Source organism: Gambusia affinis, linkage group LG16 (genome assembly GCF_019740435.1).
Source record: "Gambusia affinis linkage group LG16, SWU_Gaff_1.0, whole genome shotgun sequence".
In the NCBI taxonomy this organism is placed as follows: domain Eukaryota; kingdom Metazoa; phylum Chordata; class Actinopteri; order Cyprinodontiformes; family Poeciliidae; genus Gambusia; species Gambusia affinis.
Genome location: NC_057883.1, coordinates 16,240,714 through 16,261,377, shown reverse-complemented (window position 1 = coordinate 16,261,377; position 20,664 = coordinate 16,240,714). Strand labels below are relative to the sequence as shown.

General features: G+C 38.5%; 3 protein-coding genes across 4 annotated transcripts; 2 read left to right on the top strand and 1 right to left on the bottom strand.

Annotated features, from left to right (window-relative positions):
- The first annotated feature begins 1,729 nt into the window (after positions 1–1,729).
- Positions 1,730–10,928, top strand: ppp1r14d (protein phosphatase 1 regulatory inhibitor subunit 14D). Its single transcript, XM_044141864.1, has 4 exons — positions 1,730–2,165; positions 7,394–7,474; positions 8,649–8,681; positions 8,812–10,928. Exons 1-4 carry the CDS (start codon positions 1,986–1,988, stop codon positions 8,878–8,880), a joined length of 363 nt encoding a protein of 120 aa, XP_043997799.1. The 5' UTR covers positions 1,730–1,985; the 3' UTR covers positions 8,881–10,928.
- zfyve19 (zinc finger, FYVE domain containing 19) lies at positions 9,636–16,278 on the bottom strand. Of its 2 annotated transcripts, none has more exons than XM_044141863.1 (11): positions 16,062–16,255; positions 15,398–15,519; positions 15,264–15,317; positions 15,010–15,176; positions 14,062–14,204; positions 13,859–13,967; positions 12,931–13,143; positions 12,704–12,780; positions 12,407–12,508; positions 12,158–12,315; positions 9,636–11,506 (listed from the first exon to the last, which is right to left on the bottom strand). In XM_044141863.1, the coding sequence occupies exons 1-11, from the start codon at positions 16,113–16,115 to the stop codon at positions 11,467–11,469; spliced, it is 1,239 nt and encodes a 412-aa protein (XP_043997798.1). In that variant the 5' UTR covers positions 16,116–16,255; the 3' UTR covers positions 9,636–11,466. The 2 variants fall into 2 exon arrangements, with proteins under 2 accessions (XP_043997798.1, XP_043997797.1); XM_044141862.1 differs by lacking the exon at positions 9,636–11,506 and adding an exon at positions 11,806–11,930 and having other exon boundaries at positions 16,062–16,278.
- Positions 16,279–16,302: 24 nt separating this feature from the next.
- Positions 16,303–19,641, top strand: bub1bb (BUB1 mitotic checkpoint serine/threonine kinase Bb). The gene is made up of 9 exons (XM_044141861.1): positions 16,303–16,424; positions 16,851–17,012; positions 17,091–17,150; positions 17,243–17,387; positions 17,484–17,680; positions 17,778–17,941; positions 18,015–18,208; positions 18,304–18,404; positions 19,228–19,641. Exons 2-9 carry the CDS (start codon positions 16,870–16,872, stop codon positions 19,514–19,516), a joined length of 1,293 nt encoding a protein of 430 aa, XP_043997796.1. The 5' UTR covers positions 16,303–16,424; positions 16,851–16,869; the 3' UTR covers positions 19,517–19,641.
- Positions 19,642–20,664: the final 1,023 nt, after the last annotated feature.

The window sequence follows — 20,664 nt, the reverse complement described above, 5'->3', positions numbered from 1 at the left end:
GTAAGAGCGGGTAACTGAGGATGCCAATTTGACTTCAAGCCTTATTAAACGTACACCTGATAATGGCTGTTATATACAGGACAAAGAAACCTCCATCGTAGAGGACCCCTGGTTCACCTGTCAGGGGCAGACCTGACTTAAATTAGGGAAAGGAAATGTAGATGAAATACTGTCAGTTTTTATATGCGCAGCTAAAAATAACTGTTTTCAGCCTGGATTTAAACATTGTCAAAGTCTAGGCATGCCTCACTTCATCAGGAAGACCGTTCCAGATTTTAGGAACATAATATTGAAGCACAGCCTTGCAGTGTTTGACTCTGGCTACCTAAAGTTTGGAGATGTATTTTGCTCTAGACCATAAAGACAATTATACACAAGCAAAGTTGTTTTAAAGTATATTCAGAAAGTCAGTGAAGAGACCTGAGGACTGGACTAATATGGTTATATTTCCTGGTTCAGTCAGAACTCTTGCAGCAGCATTCCAGATATTCTGCAGCTCTTTTACAGTAAGGAAACACATCATGGCATTAACTAAAGAAATGGAATAATGAAAAAGGTTACTGACATTTTTCAATCTGGAAAAAGGTATGAAGACATTTCTAAGGATTTGGAACTCCAGTAAGCTTTTTTGAGAGCCTTTGTCCACAAATGGGAAGATAATTTTCTCAGGAGTGGCTGGGCCACCAAAATTACCAACAGCTCCTTCAAGAAGACTCAATAAACCTCTAAACAGCTAAAGTACTGCAGGTCTTATTTGCTTCAGTGACAGTGTCCATGCAAATGGGCAAAAACAACTTCAACTGAAAACAACTGAAACAGAGTTTCAGGGCAAAAACCATTGCTGACCAAAAGAGGACTCAAACCCCTATTTCCCAATTCCCAAAGTCACACCTTGATTATCCCAAAGACTTTTGGGGAAATATTTTGTGAGCTGGTTAGACGAAAAATGATCATTCCTTCGGAAATTTAAAAGTGAACAGCATTTTTACAGAAGAACATCATGCCAGCTGACAGCCATGGTGGTGGTAGTGTGATGGTCTGGGACTGCTTAGCTTCTTCAGGACCTGGAAGACTTGCTATTGTTGATGAAACAATGAATTCTGGTTTGTGGCATAAAATCCTAAGGGTAAATGACCAGCCATTACTTTGTGATGTTAAGCTAAGGGTTCTGGAAAATGAACAAATCCATGTCTGAATCAAAGTTTCAAAAAACCTTTGACATGGCGAAGTCTAAGTAGTGACTTGAATCTAACTGTGATATCTGAAACATTTTAGGGTTACAAAGAAGCAAAACATGAAGAAATATCTGAGGGAAATACTTAATACTTACATAAGACTTTATGCTGATGAACCTTCTACTTTTCATTCTCAAGGCAATAATTACTTTAGATACTTCAGGAAGGGATGTACTGGAATGTGATGTTTGTTTTATGTGCAATTACTTGTGAAATCGAGAAAAAAATAATTATTATTGTACTTTTTGTTTCATATGAATACATATATATTCAGCAAAACTGATCATCCCTAGATGATTGCCCTTTCAACCTTTCTTCCTTTTTTTATTGCTGCAATTGACCTATGCTCTTCTACCTGCCATAAGGAAAAAAAAGAAGAGAACAAAAAGCAATTACACACCCTGCAAAGTGCACCCTCACACCCACATACACACACACATATGGAGAGTCATATCTCATTACCATTCTCCTGATAGTGCAGCCAGTGGGTGTTGCAATAGGAGGAGGTGGAGGGAAAGAGAGCAAGAGAGCGAGCTTCAGAGAGAATGAGCGAGAGGGAGGACGAGGACAGGCAGGGAACCAGAACCGGCATTAAAGAGATAGAAGAAAAGAGGAGCAGCGTGTGGGAAGAGCAGCCCATCAGAAAAAGAGCTTTCAACATATAGAGGAGGGGAGCCAGTTTGTGTAGAGTGCGTCACAGCCTGTGGCTCTGTCTGTGTGATCCACGGTTCTCTGGAGGCCGTGGCAGCCATGGCGACAGAGCCAGGCACCCAGTCCAGGGTGATGTTTCAGGCGCCGGACAAGACAGAAGACCCGGCACACCGTAAGCTGGGTAAGCTGACAGTGAAGTACAACCGCAAGGACCTGCAGAGAAGGCTGGATATTGAGGAGTGGATCGACGGGCAGCTGCACCTGCTGTTTGACTGTGAGGTAGGAGGAGAGGACTGTCTCACTCTGGTGCTGTCAGCTGCTCTGCATGCATGAAAGGAAGGTTCAGGAAAAGGGAGCCATATAAAAGCTCGTAGGCTCCTGCCGTGGGTTATCCATCATGTGTGGATCATGAAATGGGTGGGAGGAAAGAAGCTGCAGTTTCTGGTTCAGCAGCACTCATTTGTCATCAGCCTGACTGCAGCGTCAGCTGTATCCATGCTCTCAGGTTCTTTTATTTTAGTGATAAGATGCCTGAGAGGAATCAGATTTAAGAACATGTAGTTGTCTACATGAACTATATGAAGGAGGCTATTTATTCAGACATCACATTGATCAAACATTTGACTTTGTTGCAAATCGTGAAGTTCTACACTTTAGATTTCTGCAGCTCTCAGACAAACATTCATATTTACCCTGTGATAAATTACTCTAATATGTTATTGATGGGGAAGGCAGCTGTTGGTCTTTGAATTAAGACACACAAGGCCATTCCTAAAGAAACTGACTACAGAATTCTGCACATGGGGTGATGGAATGGAAAGTTTAGTGGAAGGAAGAGTGTGGCAGCAACAGGGACAACCAGGAGAGCCTCTAGAGAATTGGAAACAAAGCCAATTCAAAGTTTTGGGGGAGACTTAAAGGTGTGTGAGCTGCAGCCGGAGTCAGGGCCTGAAGAGGTACCAAACACAGACGCATCCAGAACATGGGCCGTAACTGTTGCACACCTTTCTTTTGACCTACATCTAAGATCCACATTTCTTATCTAAGATCAAAGTAAATGTTGCTTTTAATTTGGAAAGCGAGGTTTCAGAGCTTGGAGAAAAAAGCAGAGAGGCACAGAAAAAAATTATATTCAGTAATTATTTGAGTAGCCATGTTATTCGCTTGCTGTTGGCCCACCATGTTTTATCAACTTCAAGTTGTGTTCATATTTGGTCAGCAAGTTTGCTTCACTCAAACCTCAGAACTTATGAGGTAACGTAAGGAGGAAGATGAAAAACAACAACACAGATAATACGAAAGCTGATATTAAGTCCCACACATCAGCATCGGCAACAGGATGATTGATTCCATCACAGAGAAGCCCTGCTCAAGTATTGAGAACATGCATTGCATACGACATGGAGATAATTTTCAATAGGGGGACATTTCTGCATTTAAAACCTTTTATTTATTGGTCTGGTGTACTGGGGATTAGGAAAAAACATCAATCAACTTGCAGTTGATTTTCATAATGCAATCCCGTTCTGTGGGATACCATCCAATTATGTCAGAGGCTCCATATTGACTTGCTTGGCATTCTGTGAGGGGAAACCATAGCAACAGATGTCTCTTCGCCCACATGAGGCTGCTTGGCAAGGTTGGAATTAGAGGTGTCCGTTAAGGATTGCGAGCTTCTGGGAAACAGTGTCTCTCAGATGACAAGATCTCCTGCTTTTAACCCAGAGATGGTGGAAACAAATTGTTTCTCCTTTTATTTTCAAACCAATCAAGCAAAGAGTTAGTTGCAGCCTCCTCCCATGAGCAAAGGACAGTACTATTGCTGCAAAGGGAGATAGTGTCTTTCATAAAGTTGCAAAATTATCAAAATGTTAGAAGCAGCTCGTAAACTTAGATAGAGAAGGTATGTTGCAGGAGTGTAAAGGATAAATGGAGATAAGCTAATGAGTCATGGCAACAAAAATACAAGTGTCCACCTCGGCAAGTGGAAAATGCTTGTCTTCAGTATATTTTTCTTAAGAGCAATGCTTTGCTCAATGACAAATTAACACTTAACTTTCCAATGTTCTGCATGAGTCACTTGTGCAGAACTGGTTGAGGCTTGTCTGTGTGCATCAGGTAATGTAATGAATTTTGCATGGGCCTTGGGGGAAGGTTACTCTGTTGGTTCTCAGAGTCTTCCACGTGGAAGCATTTACCATCAGTCCCCTGTGTCATAACCTAAATTATTTATCTGCATTTCTAATTCATACAAGGGCTGCCCGAGTCAGGAGTGTACCCCTTAGTTTCACACTTCACACCTTCTGAAAAGTAGGAAAATGCATTTCAAAACGTTTGAACAGTGCTTTTATACTTAACATTAGAAATCAAATCTGTAATGTTAAAAAAAATGCACTAATAAAATGTAGTGCAATTAGGAAGCAATAACACACCTGGAACATATTTTGTCACAATTAATCACACAACTTAGTTTTTTTAGGGGATTGTATGTGATAAAAGATATGGAAAATTATAAAGTAGGAGGAAACTGATGCAAAACCTTTTATGAATAAGCATGTTATCTGTAGTTTGCATTTTCATACAGCATCTGTAAACATCACTAGTCAGGTCTTCTCACAGATTCTGTTCGGATTCGGCTCTAGACTTTGAGTAAGCTTTCTAACTAATGCACATGCTTTAGTCCAAACCATTCTGCTTTAGCTCTGGCTGTATGTTTAAAGATGTTTTCCTGCTTGAAGCTGAACTTCAGACCGAGTTTATATTCACTCACTGCCTCTAACAGGTTTTCTTCCAGGATTTGCTGATATTTAGTTCCCTCCATCCTGCAATCAACTGTTAAGCTCTTCTGTCTTTGCAAAAGAAAGACAGATTTCTGATATACACAACTAACAGATGTCCTATGAAGAAACTATCTCACCTAAGCCATTACCTCTGTAATCTCTGCTACTTCTCCAGATATACCCTTTGCTTCCTGACTGCATCTCTGATAAACACTCTACTTTCCCGGCATGTGTAGGCAGATGGCCTTCATTTGGTAGTTATGTTTTATTATATATTATATATTTTACTGGATTTCAATGATGAATTGAACACTACTCTGAGATGTTCAAAGATTGGGTGGACCCTACTTACTGTTTATGTGACGTCTGAAGGCAATTTGTTTTACTGATTTATATTTTGGCTTATCAGGTGACAATTGAACACACACCTCATTTACAAAGACTTTTGATCACCATGTCACATTTTCATTCCTCTCCTTGGCAAAATCCCAATGAAATACCTTGAAGTCTGCAGGATGTGATTTAGAGACCAATGTGGAACAATCCAAAATAATTTAATTAAGCTGCATTCCCTCAAGAAATCTGGGCTGCTATTGTTTTCAAGCAGAAGGATGTGGAATTGTATAATATTAAAACCTCTTTTAACTAATCTCTCTCTCTTTTAGGGTAATTAATGAATGTTTAGACATCTTCACAGCTGGTCCTGCTAACAGGAAAAGGGAAAGATCTGATAACCAAAACACACACCAGCATTATCTCATAACAGACAAATTTTCCAGGGCTCAGTTTCCTTTACAAAAGCATAAACACAGGAAAACGTTTAAGTAAGGGTTCACTGATTACTTCATGTTTATGTTTTGTTGGGATGCCCAGTGGATTTTGTTACCTAAAACGACTAATTTGCAAATTCTTATTTCTGAATCCTGTCCTCCAAGACAAGTTTTAACATACACAAATTCTAAGTTCAGTCTTTTAACTTCAGAAAATGCTGCAGAGATATCTGTATCTGAAGGTCTTATTAATATTCAACATTCCATAGACTAAAGCAGTAACTCTCGACAAGCTGGAAACCGACTGGATATGACATAAAATCTTGTAAGTTAGAGGAAGGTTAGTGATAACTTGTGAAAAGCATCGCCCTTTAATGTTTAGTGATGCTCTGCATGGATGGCTGTCTGAAGCAGTGAAACATCAGGGTGGAGGTGGTGAAAAGAAACAAAGTAATTTAACATTAGTTTTCACAGTCTTTTCTCTTTAGCTTTTAGATTTATTCTTACATTCATATTTTATTTATTTTGCATAAAAAGTAATTTAAGTAAATGATAATGTAATTAATCTCAGCTTGCGGCCTTCACAGCACAGCAAGATAAAGCATGGAGCAAAGGTTCGGCTGTAGATTTATCCTGCGGAGTTCAGCAAAATAACAGAGGGTTCCAACTTGCAACACATATCAATTAGAGGGGCCATGGGGACTCTGCAGAGGCCCCATCTATTTCACCCCTCAGCACTTTCACATTGATTACCTTCCTTCCTCATGAGCTGTGCAAGCCCAGTCGTTTTCAGTCAAAAAAATCCCCCATCTGGAAAATATTCCCTCGAAAAACAAGGCCATACTTGTCAAATGTGAGTGCTTACTTCAGATATCATAACTCCATGAACTCTGCTGATTGCACTCCTCGTTCTCTCTGAGAGTGGATCGTGGACTTATTACAAGCTGGCTATATGTATTGATTGCTTTGCTGTATTTGCCTTAGATGAGAAAAGAATTTGCTATCAACACTAAGTTGCCATTATAGTTCATAACTTAAAATGCTCTTAGTTATAGTTAAAATGTGACAAAACACATTTTGAAATGGAGTTATAGTTGCTCATTCTGTATTGCAAAATACCTCAATCTCAGACAGATTGTATGGAGAGTGTCTCTAAACATCAGTTTCCAAGTCTTGCCTCAAATTCTTAATAGGAATCAGTTCTGGACTTTAACAGTCATTCTAGCATGGTGTGCTTTTATCAAAATGTTTGTGAGTTCGGGAGTTTGTGATTCGTAATGTGAAAATATATTTTAAAAAAAACCTTTGTCAGCTACTGCACAACAAACCAATTGAGAATTAATATGGTGCAGAGCATGTGTGTGAATAATCCTTCAGTAATGGTTGAACTACATGGTAAAAGGTAACCCATCCATAAAATCTGCTCTTGGTACGTGTAAACATTGGCCTACTAGAGTCCCTTCTGCCTCAGTGCTCATGAGCACTGCTCATTAATCACTTTGTGAGAAACAGGCCTTATTAATTTTGCTTGTACTGTTTGAATAGCTCTATTTTACCTGGGACACTCAATAACAAAAGTGATACTAAGCTTAAATGGGCGTGTGCTATTGGCTCATGAATGATTTAACTATGTGGTGTAGACATTTTAACCACTACCTGTAAAAGGATGACATGGTGCTTTTATAGTTCATTCATTCCTCCTCCAGTTCAGGGCTGTGGGTGGAGGGTGGAGCTGACCTGCACCATCACCCTGTTGGGTCAGTTCAGACCAATTAAGTGAGTTGGCATAATTAAGGACTTTGTGGGGAAAATGTTAAAAAATCCACACAATAAAGCTCCCACCAAAGTTTTGATATTCCATGCCTGTTTTGCAGTGTAAAACGCTGTACTCAGAAATTGAAATATAGGTGCCATTGTGACAGAAAAATACTCTGAATAACTTTCATTTCCATCCTAGGAGGAAGAGATTCCAGAGTTAGAAATCGACATAGATGAACTCCTAGAACTGCCCGACGAAGGACAAAGAACTCGACTTGAGGTATGTTCAATAAATGTTTAAATACTTCTCCGTCCATGTGTTAAGTTAATAACAGAGTTTGTAAATTGGGTTGGGATAGGATTTGAGATTTTTCTTCAAACTGTTCAATAAAAACACCTTATGTCTCCTCTTTCTTCCTTTTTTGTTCCCCAGAGATGCCAAGTCTGCAAAAGCAAATCACCTGATTGATTTTTAGCAGGATCTCTAAGTGCTTATGTGGTCTGCATTACACAAATAAGTGTTTTGTGGGGTCATAAAATAAACAGAAGCAGCTCCAAGGCAGAGCTTTTTTTCTTTTCTTAATTGTGTCTCGTCTTGGCAGCTTTGGCAACAGTAAAGTGGGTCTGGTTCCCTTGCTCTACCACAGCAGAATTCCTGCACAAGAGCCAGTGAATGCACCGTTTCCCCTGTTGAATAATGGACTTTGTTGAGTAAAGTCTAGTCCAAAAGCTGAGATGAATTTGAAGATATTCGCTCAGAGTTGATTTGTAAAAAACTATTTCTGATTGTTATATAATAATTAATTTTTACTCCCTTTCGCAACATTTGCAATGAAAAAGCAATAAAGATATTTTAATCATTTTTAATAGTGCTGGTTAAATGTTCTCAGCTTTTTCCACTGTATAATTCAGTTTTGCTAATTTGACTCCTATGAAGATGTAATTTTGTCAGTAAATTTTAAATGCAACATAAAAACAGAGATGCCTATAAAAGGAATTTATAGGGTTTAGATCAGGGGTCTCAAACTCCAGGCCTCGAGGGCCGCAGTCCTGCAACTTTTAGATGTGCCTCTGCTGCACCACACCTGAATAGAATAATTAAGGCTCTGGAGAACTGGTCTACACAAGGTGGCGGTAATTAAGCCATTTCATTCCAGTGTTTTGTACCTGTGGCACATCTAAAAACTGCAGGACTGCGGCCCTCGAGGCCTGGAGTTTAAGACCCCTGGTTTAGATAAAAAAATGTCCTAAGCAAATCATCTTCTACAATCTTTCATTCCTGTCTGTATAAAATTTTGTATCGACTCCCCAGCCAAGATACAGCCTGGTTAGTTGAGCATGTTTAACTGGATGTCCATTACACTTGTGGCTCCACTTTTGATGGTGGCCCTGCTTGATAGACAAACATTTTTGCTTTCTTGGACTAATATTTTATTTCTGTATTTCTTCTTCAGGAATTATTGCAGGAATGTGGAAAGCCAAAAGAGGTAAGGTCACAAAAAAGCTTAATTTCTACATCCCAAGACAGCCAATTTTAATAATTTACTCATTATGACATTCATACTGTCTATTTAAAACGTAGAGAATGAAAATCTGCTCTCTGAAACTTCCCCACAGGAGTTTATCAACGGGCTGCTCTACAGGATAAAAGGCCTACGTAAAATGTCAGGCCCCTTGAAGAAGTAACTGTAGGTCAAATTAAGAACCAAGACGACGTGGAGCCTCTTCTTCCCCACAGGTTAAGAGTTTGTATGCCTGGAAGTGCAAATATCACATCGGGGACTTTTCCTGACTTCTTCCCCCCTTCCTGAGTCAGAATGAATTTTTTCTGCTCAATTTATGGACTCTAAAATTTAAGCACCCTTCAAAATATCAATAATGTTAAAGTGATAAACATGGCACAACTATTACCCAGATGGACTCTTTTTTTGTGTAAGAGTAAAAGAGTGTACATTTTCAGTTTCGTATTTATGTACATAAGCATTTTGTTTAGGTAACAGTGTTGTTGCAATAAAGTGGAAGCTTTTCAAAACAAGGCTGTTTGTGCAAATAATCAGATTTAGAACAAAGTGATGAACCAGTTTGTTTTATTCGACATTAATTATGCATCTGCAGGTTCAGTTTGAATAAATTAGAGTACTTTTGAAAGGTTTATTTGGGTTTGCAATTCAATTAAAAAGGGAACACAAATGTTTCACATACTCATTACAGTGGCATATTTCAAGTTATGCTTCTGTTAATTTTGATGATTAAGACCTAAAGCTAATGACAACAAAAACATTGTTTCTGCATCAGAGACTGCCTTAAAAGGAATCACTCAGCGGTTCTGCCAAGATGTCAAGAAGGCCCAGGCTGATTTAAAAGCAGCTTTTAGCTTATTTCTAATGTTGCATTTGATGTCTCTTACCTTCCTCTTGACAATACCCTAAAGATTTTCTATGTGGTTTGGGGTCAGCAGAGTTTGCAGGCGAGAACAATGATGCCTTGGTCATGAAACAAGTCCTGACTGTGAATAGTTCACTGGACCTCACGCAACCTTTTTACTCTGCCTCAGCACCTTTTTTTTTTTTTTTACCAGTTTCCTTCCACTGCACTTTCTATCCACAGGCTTAAATATAGTACCCTGTAATCATCCAGAAAAGAACAATTTGCTGTAAGCCATAATCATCTAAATGAAGAGAAGAGAATGCTTGAAGAATAACATGAGGTTCACATTTTAATTTGAATTACCTTCTACAAAAAAACAACAACTAATTATTGGAAAAGCAGTTGCATTACTTGGACAAAAATTTACAGCGCTATTAAAAACCACTCTGCTATCACAGCCACTTTTCATTATGCCCTGCAGCACTTTGTCTGGACACAGCTGAAAGGATAACCGTCAGCGTTCTGTTTTCTGACATGAATTTTTCAACAGAGTGATGGAAACAATGGAGGCGTCAACATGTCAGGTCTAGGAGTAAACACACTGAAATCAGCCACAGGATGTTCCATTAAGTGTGCACCCATTATACCCATCCATTTCCTGTGTGGTGGTGGTGCATGACATGGTCAGAAAAGGCAAACATGGCCACCATTAATGGAGGGAGCACCCAGAGGAGAGTGTGAAGGCTTCCTATAAGTTAACAGCACTCTGGTCCTCTCACTGTCATACGCAGGGTCTTTTTGTTGAGGGCTCCATTACGGTTATTTGTATTACTCTGACTCATTCATTCTTTCACTGACAAAGAATCCATACATACAGCACAAAGAGGACCTGCCAGACGATTTTCTTAATAATGACACGTTTTTGTTTTTTTTTTTTTAAAAGAGCTTTGGTGTTAAAAATAATCAAAACAATTGCTTCATTTAGAATGAAATGACAAGAGAGTCAGCGCTAATGTCAGAACCACAGCCAGACATAGACAAGAACAGCACAAAGGGAACAAAGGCCTCAGTGATTCTTTCACACGAACTCGTCTGTGACTTTTCGGTATCTAGCTGACAACAGTCTGAGAGCGAGTACACATTGTCTTGGGTGAGTCCATGATCCGTCTGCTTGATAGAAGTGCTGCAAAAAGTTAAAAATACTCAAACAGTAATGAGTGCAAAGTATACTTAGGAAGAGGCTCTGTTGTCATGAAAAACTAAGACAGCTTCAAACAAACTTGTGAGGCTTCTTATTCACTTTGACACTTCTAAGTTGTGTTTTATTTAGCATCTTCAACTAATACCTTTTTTTTTTTTTAGCAAATTCTAAGATAAGTTTCAGATATTACACATCTTGCTTGTCTAATTTTAGTCTAACTGCTGCTAAAAATCTTGGACAGTATTTTTAAATGTCTTTTAAGTTCCTTACTGCATTTTGCCTTGCAAGTTGAATCAACCCTCCAACTATTTTGGATTTTGTCACACCACAACCCCAAATCTCAATGTCTTTTATAGGGATTTAATATAAATGACAAACGCAAACACTCTACAGATTTTTTTACACAAATGAACTGGAAACCATGCGGTATGTATTCAGCTCCTTTTACAACAATACCCCTAAATAAACTCCAGCTCAACCAGCTGATGTCAAAAGTCTTCGAAAACTAAATGTATACCTCAAGTGGGTGAATCAATTATCAAGACAACTGTGAGCATCCACGTGATAAAAAGAAGTAGCTATGCAGAAAAAAGGTGCTCTTCTCAGATGAGACCAAATGGAACTACTTGGTAAATATTTTAAACATTATTTGTGTTGAAAAATAAAACTCTTAACACACTTAATATTGTGGTGGCAGTAACTTACTATATGGGGGTGGGAGAAGGAAGTGAAGTAGAAGGCAATCTGAGAAAAAAGAAAACCTGTTAAGACTCTAGGATGAGATGGAGATTCAACCTCAAGTGGAACAATAAATACATGCTACTTTGTGGTGGTGTATCACTATGAATCCCAATAAAATACAATTAAGTTTGTGGTTGTGCCATGAAAAACTGTAAAGCCCCCAGAGGATGTTTATTAATCCTTAAGCTAGGCACCGTAAGTTAATGTGCTATGATGAGCTCTGGTTTATAGTAGTGTTTTCAGTTCCTATAAAGCTATTTTAGATTACTGCAATCCTCCCTGTGAGGCTAAAGAGCAAGTCCTACAGCCATGAAAGATCAGAGTTTAATAAGATGAACATCTTTAGTATCATGTCTTCCTCTTCTTCTTCGGAGCAGTGTAGCTACTGGTGTGATGCTCCTTCCTGTCATATTTATCATGGCCTTCCCTGAGGAGATGATAGAGAGCGGATTGATAATTCATCACAGTAAATACTTTATATGCATGGTGCTTAATAGTATGGTAGCAAGCTGCGCGGGACTTATGTGGGTCATGGTTTTGCATTCCAATCATTTTTCTTGGGGCAGACTGAAAATTTTTCCAAGCACAACCCCATTTTGAGTCATTAACAGGAATCTGTAGTGTTTTTATGATGATTAATGCATCGTATGTTACCGAAAGCAGCGGCTGCAGAACAGGTCTCCGTCACAGGTGTGGCAACGCAGGGTGGCGTTTTGATTACAGATGCAGCACCAGGGAAGTTCTTCGTCATCACTGTCTGACGGCTGATGAGCAGCAGCAGCAGGAGAAGTCCGGCTCGTCGGGGAAGGAGTCTTTAAACACATCAGAAGGAGAGTGGCTTGAATTTTAAGCCCCCAAAGGAATGAAAACAGTGAATTTGCTTGTGAGGTCTTATTTTAGTACTGGTTTTTTAGAGGTTTTCTTTTTTTCTCTGTTCCTGGGTCCGCTGTGCTCTATAGGTATGTTGTAGCCACTGACTTCATCAAGTGCAGCTTCTTCTGAAAGCTGGAGCCAAAGTTAAGAGGATGATTAAAACTTCAAAACATGTCTGGATTTGAAATCACAAATTATTAAAATGGCCAAATAGCATCCTCTTGTGGCCATAAAGCCCATTATAAGTACTTCACTAAAGCTTCTAAGGGTATAGCAGCAAATTTATTATTAAGCGTCCATCTATAATATCAACATTAAATGACTAACCTGTTTCAGGACTCTCCTCACAGCTTCTTCCTCAGTCTCTTCTTCACTGTCAGGTTGTCTGAAATCCTCTGCTGTAACTAAATATGGAGCAAAAAAAGATTGATTTGTCTGACATGAGCAAACAAACACTTCTGCAAAACAAGACATCGCACAGTCTTGTTTTGCTGTTTGAAATCCATAAACCAATGGACGAAAGATAAGATTGTAATGCTCTTGGCTCCTAGGACCTTTATCTGGATCCTGCCCTTTTAACTGTGCCAGCCTCTTGGCCATGTGAAGGACCTCGTCTTGGGAAAATTTCTCCCTCTTGAGTTCCTTCATGGCTTCTTCAAGCAGACGGTCTTTCTCTGCTTCCTGCTGCCTCACTGCTCCTTGGTTGTCATCCAGGTTCTCGTCTGAAGCAGCATTTTCACCTTTGTTGAGATCGTTCATATCTACACCTTCAGAAGTGAAAAGTAAAACAATGTTTGTAACTAATAAGCAATGAATGTAACTTCAGCCTCTGCCAAATGCTGATATAGTCATTTTATTACTTATAGTGTCAGTCAAAAGTGTACCTATGCTTGTATGCATGTATTTGATGGTTTGTTAATGCTGCGTTTTGAACAGTATTTTTTTTTTCATAGTAATTTTATGCAACATTAAACTCAGGTGAATTTTAAAGAGAAAATTTGGCTGAAAATGTAGCTTTTTAAAAAACTATACATAAAGGCTAATGCAGTAAATATTTATGTACATGAACTGATATTTGAGGGAATGTTTTGACACAAGTTGCAGCTTCTGGCATAATTCTGGCTGGATATTTGACAAATGCTAGTGACAATAGTAATAGAGCTCATTTAGACTCTGAGCTGTCCTGGCAATGACCTGATCTCAAAGCACAATTCATACATTTTTATTACAGGTGAGGTTGGGGCGATTCCAGAAGCTTAATGTTTGATTATTTTATCCATGTCAAAACAAATTTTGATTGATGTTTGGGATCATTTTCCTCTTTGAACACCTAATGGCCAAGTTTCTACCATTTAGTTGTTTAAGGTTCAAGATTCTTCTTCCTCATTATTCTGTTCTTCAATGATGTCCCCTTAATGATGAGTACATATCAACATTTGACTTGATCTACATCTACAATTTATGAGACAAATATTAACTTACTATCTTCTGGACTTGACTGTTGCTCATCAATGGCAACTTCTTCTGCCATCTGAGTTATCAAATCATTGGCTTTTTCAGTTTGAGTCCTGGTGTCAGGAGGCTGGTGTACCTATATGTGTGAACACATAAAACTTACAAAATATTTTCCTTTTTCACTGAGCCCTACACTTGAGTCTTCCACAGGATTGGGAAGGGGAACTCACTGGTCGAGGAGCTTGAGATGGAGGTGGCTGACCTCGCAGAGCTGCCAGACGATCCTCCATATCCTCTGAAGAAGGCACTGGCTGGCTGGGAGCTTTCAGAGCAGCAAGACGTGACTCAATCTCCTTTTCAGAAGGGATAGACTCTAAAGAGGTTAAAAAGTTATTAAAGACTTTTTAAAAAGAAGAAAACATATTAATGCTAGGCATGGACTGATATTGGATCTCAAAATAGACCAAAGTTTTAAAATGTACATGTTTTTTGATGGACACTGCTGGACAGCTGGTTAAAAGAAGGCTCCCATACTTTTACCTCACGTACAAGAAAGACAAATTTTGCTAGAAATATTCATGTAAATTTACTGAGTTTTCCTTACACTGTTTGTTTATGCCTCAATTAAACATCGAAGTAATAGTAAATAATTGCTATGGGTAACATTATTATTACTGCAATAAGTTTGGTTAATTTAATCAGCACTAGAAAGAAATGATTGTTTTTCAGTTTCAAATAAAGTTGTTGTTCTCTGTTCCATTTGTATCAACTGAGCTTGGTAAAAGAGCTTTTTGTCCACTCAGAACTATATATTGGAACAAGTGGCAGAATGACTGGAAAATGAGAGTTAATTTCATTAAGTGATTTTAAATCAAAACTAAATCCTTGAGACTAATTCCATGACAGAGAAATGTTTTATAATTTAGATTAATTGTAATTTCTGTAAAATTTGAATGTGCTTCTACTATATTTTGTCTGTGTTTGGTTGTGAAACTTATGTAGCTGTGTTTGGTACTTGCTTCTGCCTATTTTGACCAGTTTTCCATTGGGATCTTCCTGGTTAAATAAAAATAATACCATCCTATTTTGACATAATTTATCATATCAACCAATAGCTAACTACTTAAATCATCAGCTTTGATATAGATGATAAATGCTAAAAGAACTCAATGCATTACTTGGTTTGGTATCTTCTTTTAGCTTTTGAAGCCTCTCAGCAATAGCGTAGTCTTCTTTACTAAGCCCTTTGGTTGGTAGATGGACCGATTTGCCATTTCTGCTCCCACCATGCACACCAGGCTGTGTGGACTGCGGTTTCTGTTTGGCCTCCAGTGCTGCAACCCGTCTGCAAAAAGCATGAATTTTAAACGTTAGGACATTCCTGTTGTTAACAAGATTCTATTGTTTTTTTCAAACATCTAGTGATACAAACTTTTTGTAGTTTTCTGGAGGGGACCATCTTCCAGCATTGTTCGAAGATTCCCCTCTAACAAGAAAAAAAGTTAAATATTAGCTGACGAAAAAATTGGTGTAGTTTGTTTTCTGTGTGTAGGGGAGGTGGTTTACCTTGTGAGATTACCATGACACTGCTTGCAGACCTTCTGCTGGGTGTTGCCACAGCGAGGCACCACAGCACTGAAACTCAAACAGCTGGAGCAGAAGGAGCGTCCGCAGTTCTTACAGCCCAGCTGAAGGGAATGTTTAGTGGAAAATACACCTTGTATGTTACCTAAGCAAACTTTAATAAGCATGGGTGGGATTGCATTAGCTCTTCTGGGTCCCAGGATCTTTTATGAGTTTTTTAATCATTTATTTTTATTCTATTTTATTTATTGATAAACTTAGAGTTAAATTTAAAACTCTAAAATGTCTTTCAAACATTAAAATTAGGATTTTAATGTCTTAAAGGTATTTTCAATTTGCCTTTAAAACGAAGCAAATTTCTTTATTAATTTTTACTCCCTTTCATTACGTTTCTAGTATTGAAACATTTTCACCATTTCTGGCTTCAATATTTTCCCATTAGTTGAACATTTTTTTTCATGCACTCTAAATTTATCAAACTTTCCTATGTATTACAAAGGCTGTCGATAATAATAGCATACTTATAAAAAAAATATTGAGAAACATAGTATTTGTATCGCCATTTTTAAGCGAGATTTTATGTCTAAATAACCCACGGAGAGCAAGGTAATGAAGGTCCCCCAAAGGTTGAAAAGCTGCATCTTACCTCCTTCTTGAAGAGACTAAACTTTGATGCACAGCCATAACAGCGACTGTCCATTGCGTCTCCTCTTGAATAATGCCTTCCCAAGCGATTGAGGGCGTACAGAAATACACCTATAGTTGGCAAAAATTTGGAAAATTAGCTATATGTTTTGGGATGGTTAACGTTGTCATTATCAAAACAGGAAGCAGACGGGAAACGGTAATATTACGTCACGCAGTTTCCTGTTTGGGATTCGTCCAATCAGCTTTGTCCGCGGACTGCGGTCGTTGTTCAAAACAGAAGAGCTTGTTAGTGTAACGGCGTCACAGCGCTAAACATTAGCTGAAGATATCTTGCCAAAAGAGGTTAAAACGGATCGAAAAGGTATTAAAAACAAGGCCATCATCTATTGCAAGTTCCGTTTAACTCTATGGTTATCTGGCAGAATTAACTAATAATGTGAATGTTGACAAAAGTTGTTGAGCTAGAGCCAAGGTGAGCTTCTCATGTCATTGCGACTTGTTAGCTTAGCATCGTAGAAGTCGCACTGTATGTTAATTTCTTTCGCTAAGTATAACTTGCACGGTACAACTCTTTGTAATATGGCATTTTAACAACAACAAAAAAAAAACAGCTAACTTTTTCTACAATCCTTATGAAGGGAAAACCGTTGCGGAATCGCTTATATAATTGCCATGGCAAAGATTAATTGCGTAGGTCACTTTGCAGAATGACCCTCTCCTTTATGTTCAGAGGCTAAATAACGATCAAAATGGACACTTTGTTATTTAATTATTATATCGGATATAGGATCTAGACATTGTCAACAATGGCAGAAGGAGGAGATGTGGATTGGGAGCTCAGCAAGGAAAACATTCAGCCGCTGAGGCGTGGCAGAGATATATCGTTGTTACATCAAGCCCTTAGCCAACGAGAAGAAGGACCCACTTCTGCAATCAACCAGCAGAAACAGTAGGGATCATCTCTAACTTTAGATTTGATGTGGAAAAAGATCAAACTCTGGTCTCATGATTTGTTCTGTTTCTTCAGAATCTTTGAGTCTGAACTTCGAATGTATGAAGGAGAGGATCCACTAAGTGTATGGGATAGGTAAGTAAATTGTACAGCATGAACAACAGGTTTTAGCAGATATTGCCTTTTTATCTCAAAACCTGTGTTGACATCATTGTGTGGTTTAACAGGTATATTAAGTGGACAGAACAAACCTTTCCTCAGGGGGGCAAAGAAAGCAACCTTGCAACATTGTTGGAGCGGGCTGTGACCAGATTTACAGATGAAAAGATGTATCACAATGACCCTCGCTATGTTGATCTCTGGATCAAATTTGTATGTACTCTTTTAACTTTGGATTCATTTAGGCATTCTGATAAACAAGCTTTGTGGTGGTAACATTTGCCAAATGTTTGTGTTGTATGTCACCAGGCAGAGACCTGCTCAGAGCCCCTCGATATCTACAGGTATATGCAAGCCCAAGGAATTGGAGTGACACAGGCGGCGCTCTACATCGCTTGGTCCGAGGAGTACGAGAATCAGGGAAGTTATCGAAAAGCAGATCTTGTCTATCAAGAGGCATTCAAGAGGTTTGCTGAGCCACATGACAAGCTTCTTCAGTTTCACAAGTAAAGATCTGTTTAATTATGATTACACCTCTCAGTTTAACTTTCTCCTCTTTGAACCGTTCTATAAGAATTACAACATTTGAATGGTCATTCTCAGGGCCCTGCAGGCTCGTGTGTCCCGGCAGGCGTTATTAAAATTGGAAAATGACAGCAGTGACGAGGAGCCAAAACAACCTGAAAGAGTTTCACTAGCCGACCTCAAACATAGAGGGAAGAAGAAGGCCATTGCTCCTGTCAACAGGACTGGGTCAGCAATAAGAAGTAAGTTAATTTTTCAGCTGATGTTACCACTATTGTTATTGCATTCCTTATTCTTGATGCGTTCCCCCGGCAGGTATTAGCGGAGGCCTGCCTTCATGTGGTGCCCCGGTCCTTGGCAACGTCTCAAACAGTAAGATGGAGATTTTCGATGAGAACAAAGCTGAAAATCCGGGTCCATCAGAACCTTTGCTGGAATCCTGGATGGCTCCTCCCACATCAAGGGCAAAAGAAAACATGCAGAAGCCAGAGAAATGGTGTGATGTAAAGGTATGAGAAAACATGTCTTTTTTCCTCATGCAAATTTCCACATTGATGTCTACTGAAGAAAATCTTTATTTTTCTCTTGCTTATAAATGTCATAGATGCCCCAGAAAACAAAATTTGGACATGCAGTCATGCCTCCACCAGCTCCGAAACCCACCTTCCAACCGTTTGTTGAGGAGTCTGACCAGCCTCCAACAATGTGAGTTCCTCCAGGAATCATATTTGGAATAAGAACAGACTATAAATCAACATGAGAAATAATATTGGTAATTGGAAATGATTTGCATTTAAAATAGGAAAGAAAAAAAGTGGAATACATGAGTGTGGAGGTCTAGAAGTTCCTTGTCTTTTATTTCACACAAATAAGGATATAAATAGTTTGAAAGACAAAATCATGGATGGGTTTTGGTAAATTGGAATATTGTCAAAAAGTATATTATTTCAGTGATTTGCTACATTTAATTCAAAAAATTGCATTACTTAAAACTCTACCACCAGATTTCTGATTGAGAAATTTTGTGTTTTGATGGGAAAACTGTTCATTAGTTGACAGTCATCAAGAAGATAGTCACTGACATCTGCTACAAAAGGTCATGGCTGCATATTTACAGAACGTCTAAGCATATACATGGAAACCTAAGTGGAAGGAAAAGTGGGGTAAAATTTCATTAGACACAGCAGTTGGAATCGATGCTTCGAAAGCCACCACACAGATTTATCTTGGACATCGGCTACCACTGTTCCAAGCTACTGTTGAACTCCATAAACCTTCTTTTAGATTAAAGTAAATTTTTCATTTCATTTGGATATCATCCCAGAATCTACATAAAATGTTGCTGAAGCGTTTCGCTCCTAAATCTTTAATGTAAATTACAAGAATGTGATGACCAAAATTTTAGTTCTTTAATTATTTAGTCATGCTAAACATTTTTAATAGTTAATTCCTTGTTTAAGAATTTTTGACTTTTGTTTCTTTTCTAGATCACTGTAAGATAAATATTAATGTCTTTCCTCTCCTTCAGGACGCCGTGTAAGATAAACCCAACGGTGAACTCTGTTCTTTCAGCGCGGAAGCCGAGTAAAGAAGAAACTCCCCTGAAAAGACTGCAAGAGTATCAGCAGCAGCATAAGGAGGCAGAAGCAGGAAAACTGCAGGAGCGGAGCATGTACTGTAAAGAGCTGCTGCTCAGCGGAGTCACCGAATTCTGCTTCGAGGAACTGCGAGCTGAACACTTCTTCAAAAAGATGGCGCAAAAGTCCCAGGAAGCCAGAGGAGATGGTTGTCAAGCTGTTTCCGATCCTGCAAAGTGACACTTGCACCTTAAAAAAATTGCCAAAATTTTGGCAGAATTTCACTATCATGTTGTAGTTGCTCATGTATAGTTTGTTTTCCTGTTGGTAATATTGTTTTTGTATTAAAGAGGCTTTTTAAAATACTTCCAATTTCAAAGCATCTTACTTAATTTATCTTCTTTGAGTGACTTGAAGGTGCTCAACATTAGGGCTGGGGGATATGAGGAAAATCTAATATTCTGATATTTTTTTGCTATATCACGATACATGATATATATCACGATATTCTTAAATGAGCTCCAATGTTATTTTGGCTATAGATGATGTCACCCTCGCACGTTCCCGCCCCCATTTTCCTGCTAGACTTAAATGTAAGCTCATATAAAAAGGGATTCAGTATTTTTGCTATGAACTGTCTACACTATGACTAGATGACAAGGTGAGAAATAAATTTCAACTAAGAAAAACAATAGCGAGGGAGAGGGAAGTAGGTCAAATATGCTTGACTTTAACAAACTTAACAAATAGATGTGCTGTGGAATAAGGTGTGTTTTGGACAGAACATCAGTAAAGCATATGTCTAAATTAGCTACTCAACCACCGCTGTGTTAACATGGCTAATAGCAGTGGTGGCTAATTTACTACAGTGATCACTTATTAATAAAAGCCAAGTACGCATCAAGCCTAAAAACCCAAAACTGTAGCGAACTGAATGTTCTGTTCTATGTGGGGCTAATGTTTGAGTGTTTTTGGTGCAGAATCCTGATACATAAAGTTACGTTGTTGTCGGTTGCTATGACAACGAGTCTGAGTGTATCGTAAAGCAGATACGAGCGAGAAAAAAAAAGAATGAGTAGTTTTGAGTTATTTTTCTCATTGCACAGCACTAAATGACTTATACCTACGTCTCCAAGTTTCACTTTAACGGACTAGTTCTACCTCGGCAGCACGGCTATGAACGGCTTGTAGCTAAAAGAATAGTCTCATTAAGTGGTGAAATAAATTTGTGGTAGCCTACAACCTTTTGTGGCAAAAGTTTTATAACATGTAAATTACCTAATTTTGTTCGATGTCCTCCATATAAAATCCAAACCACTGCCAAATTATTGATCCAACGCTGTTTCTCTTCTTTTCTCTGTCATATCTATTTTTAAATATTCACACAC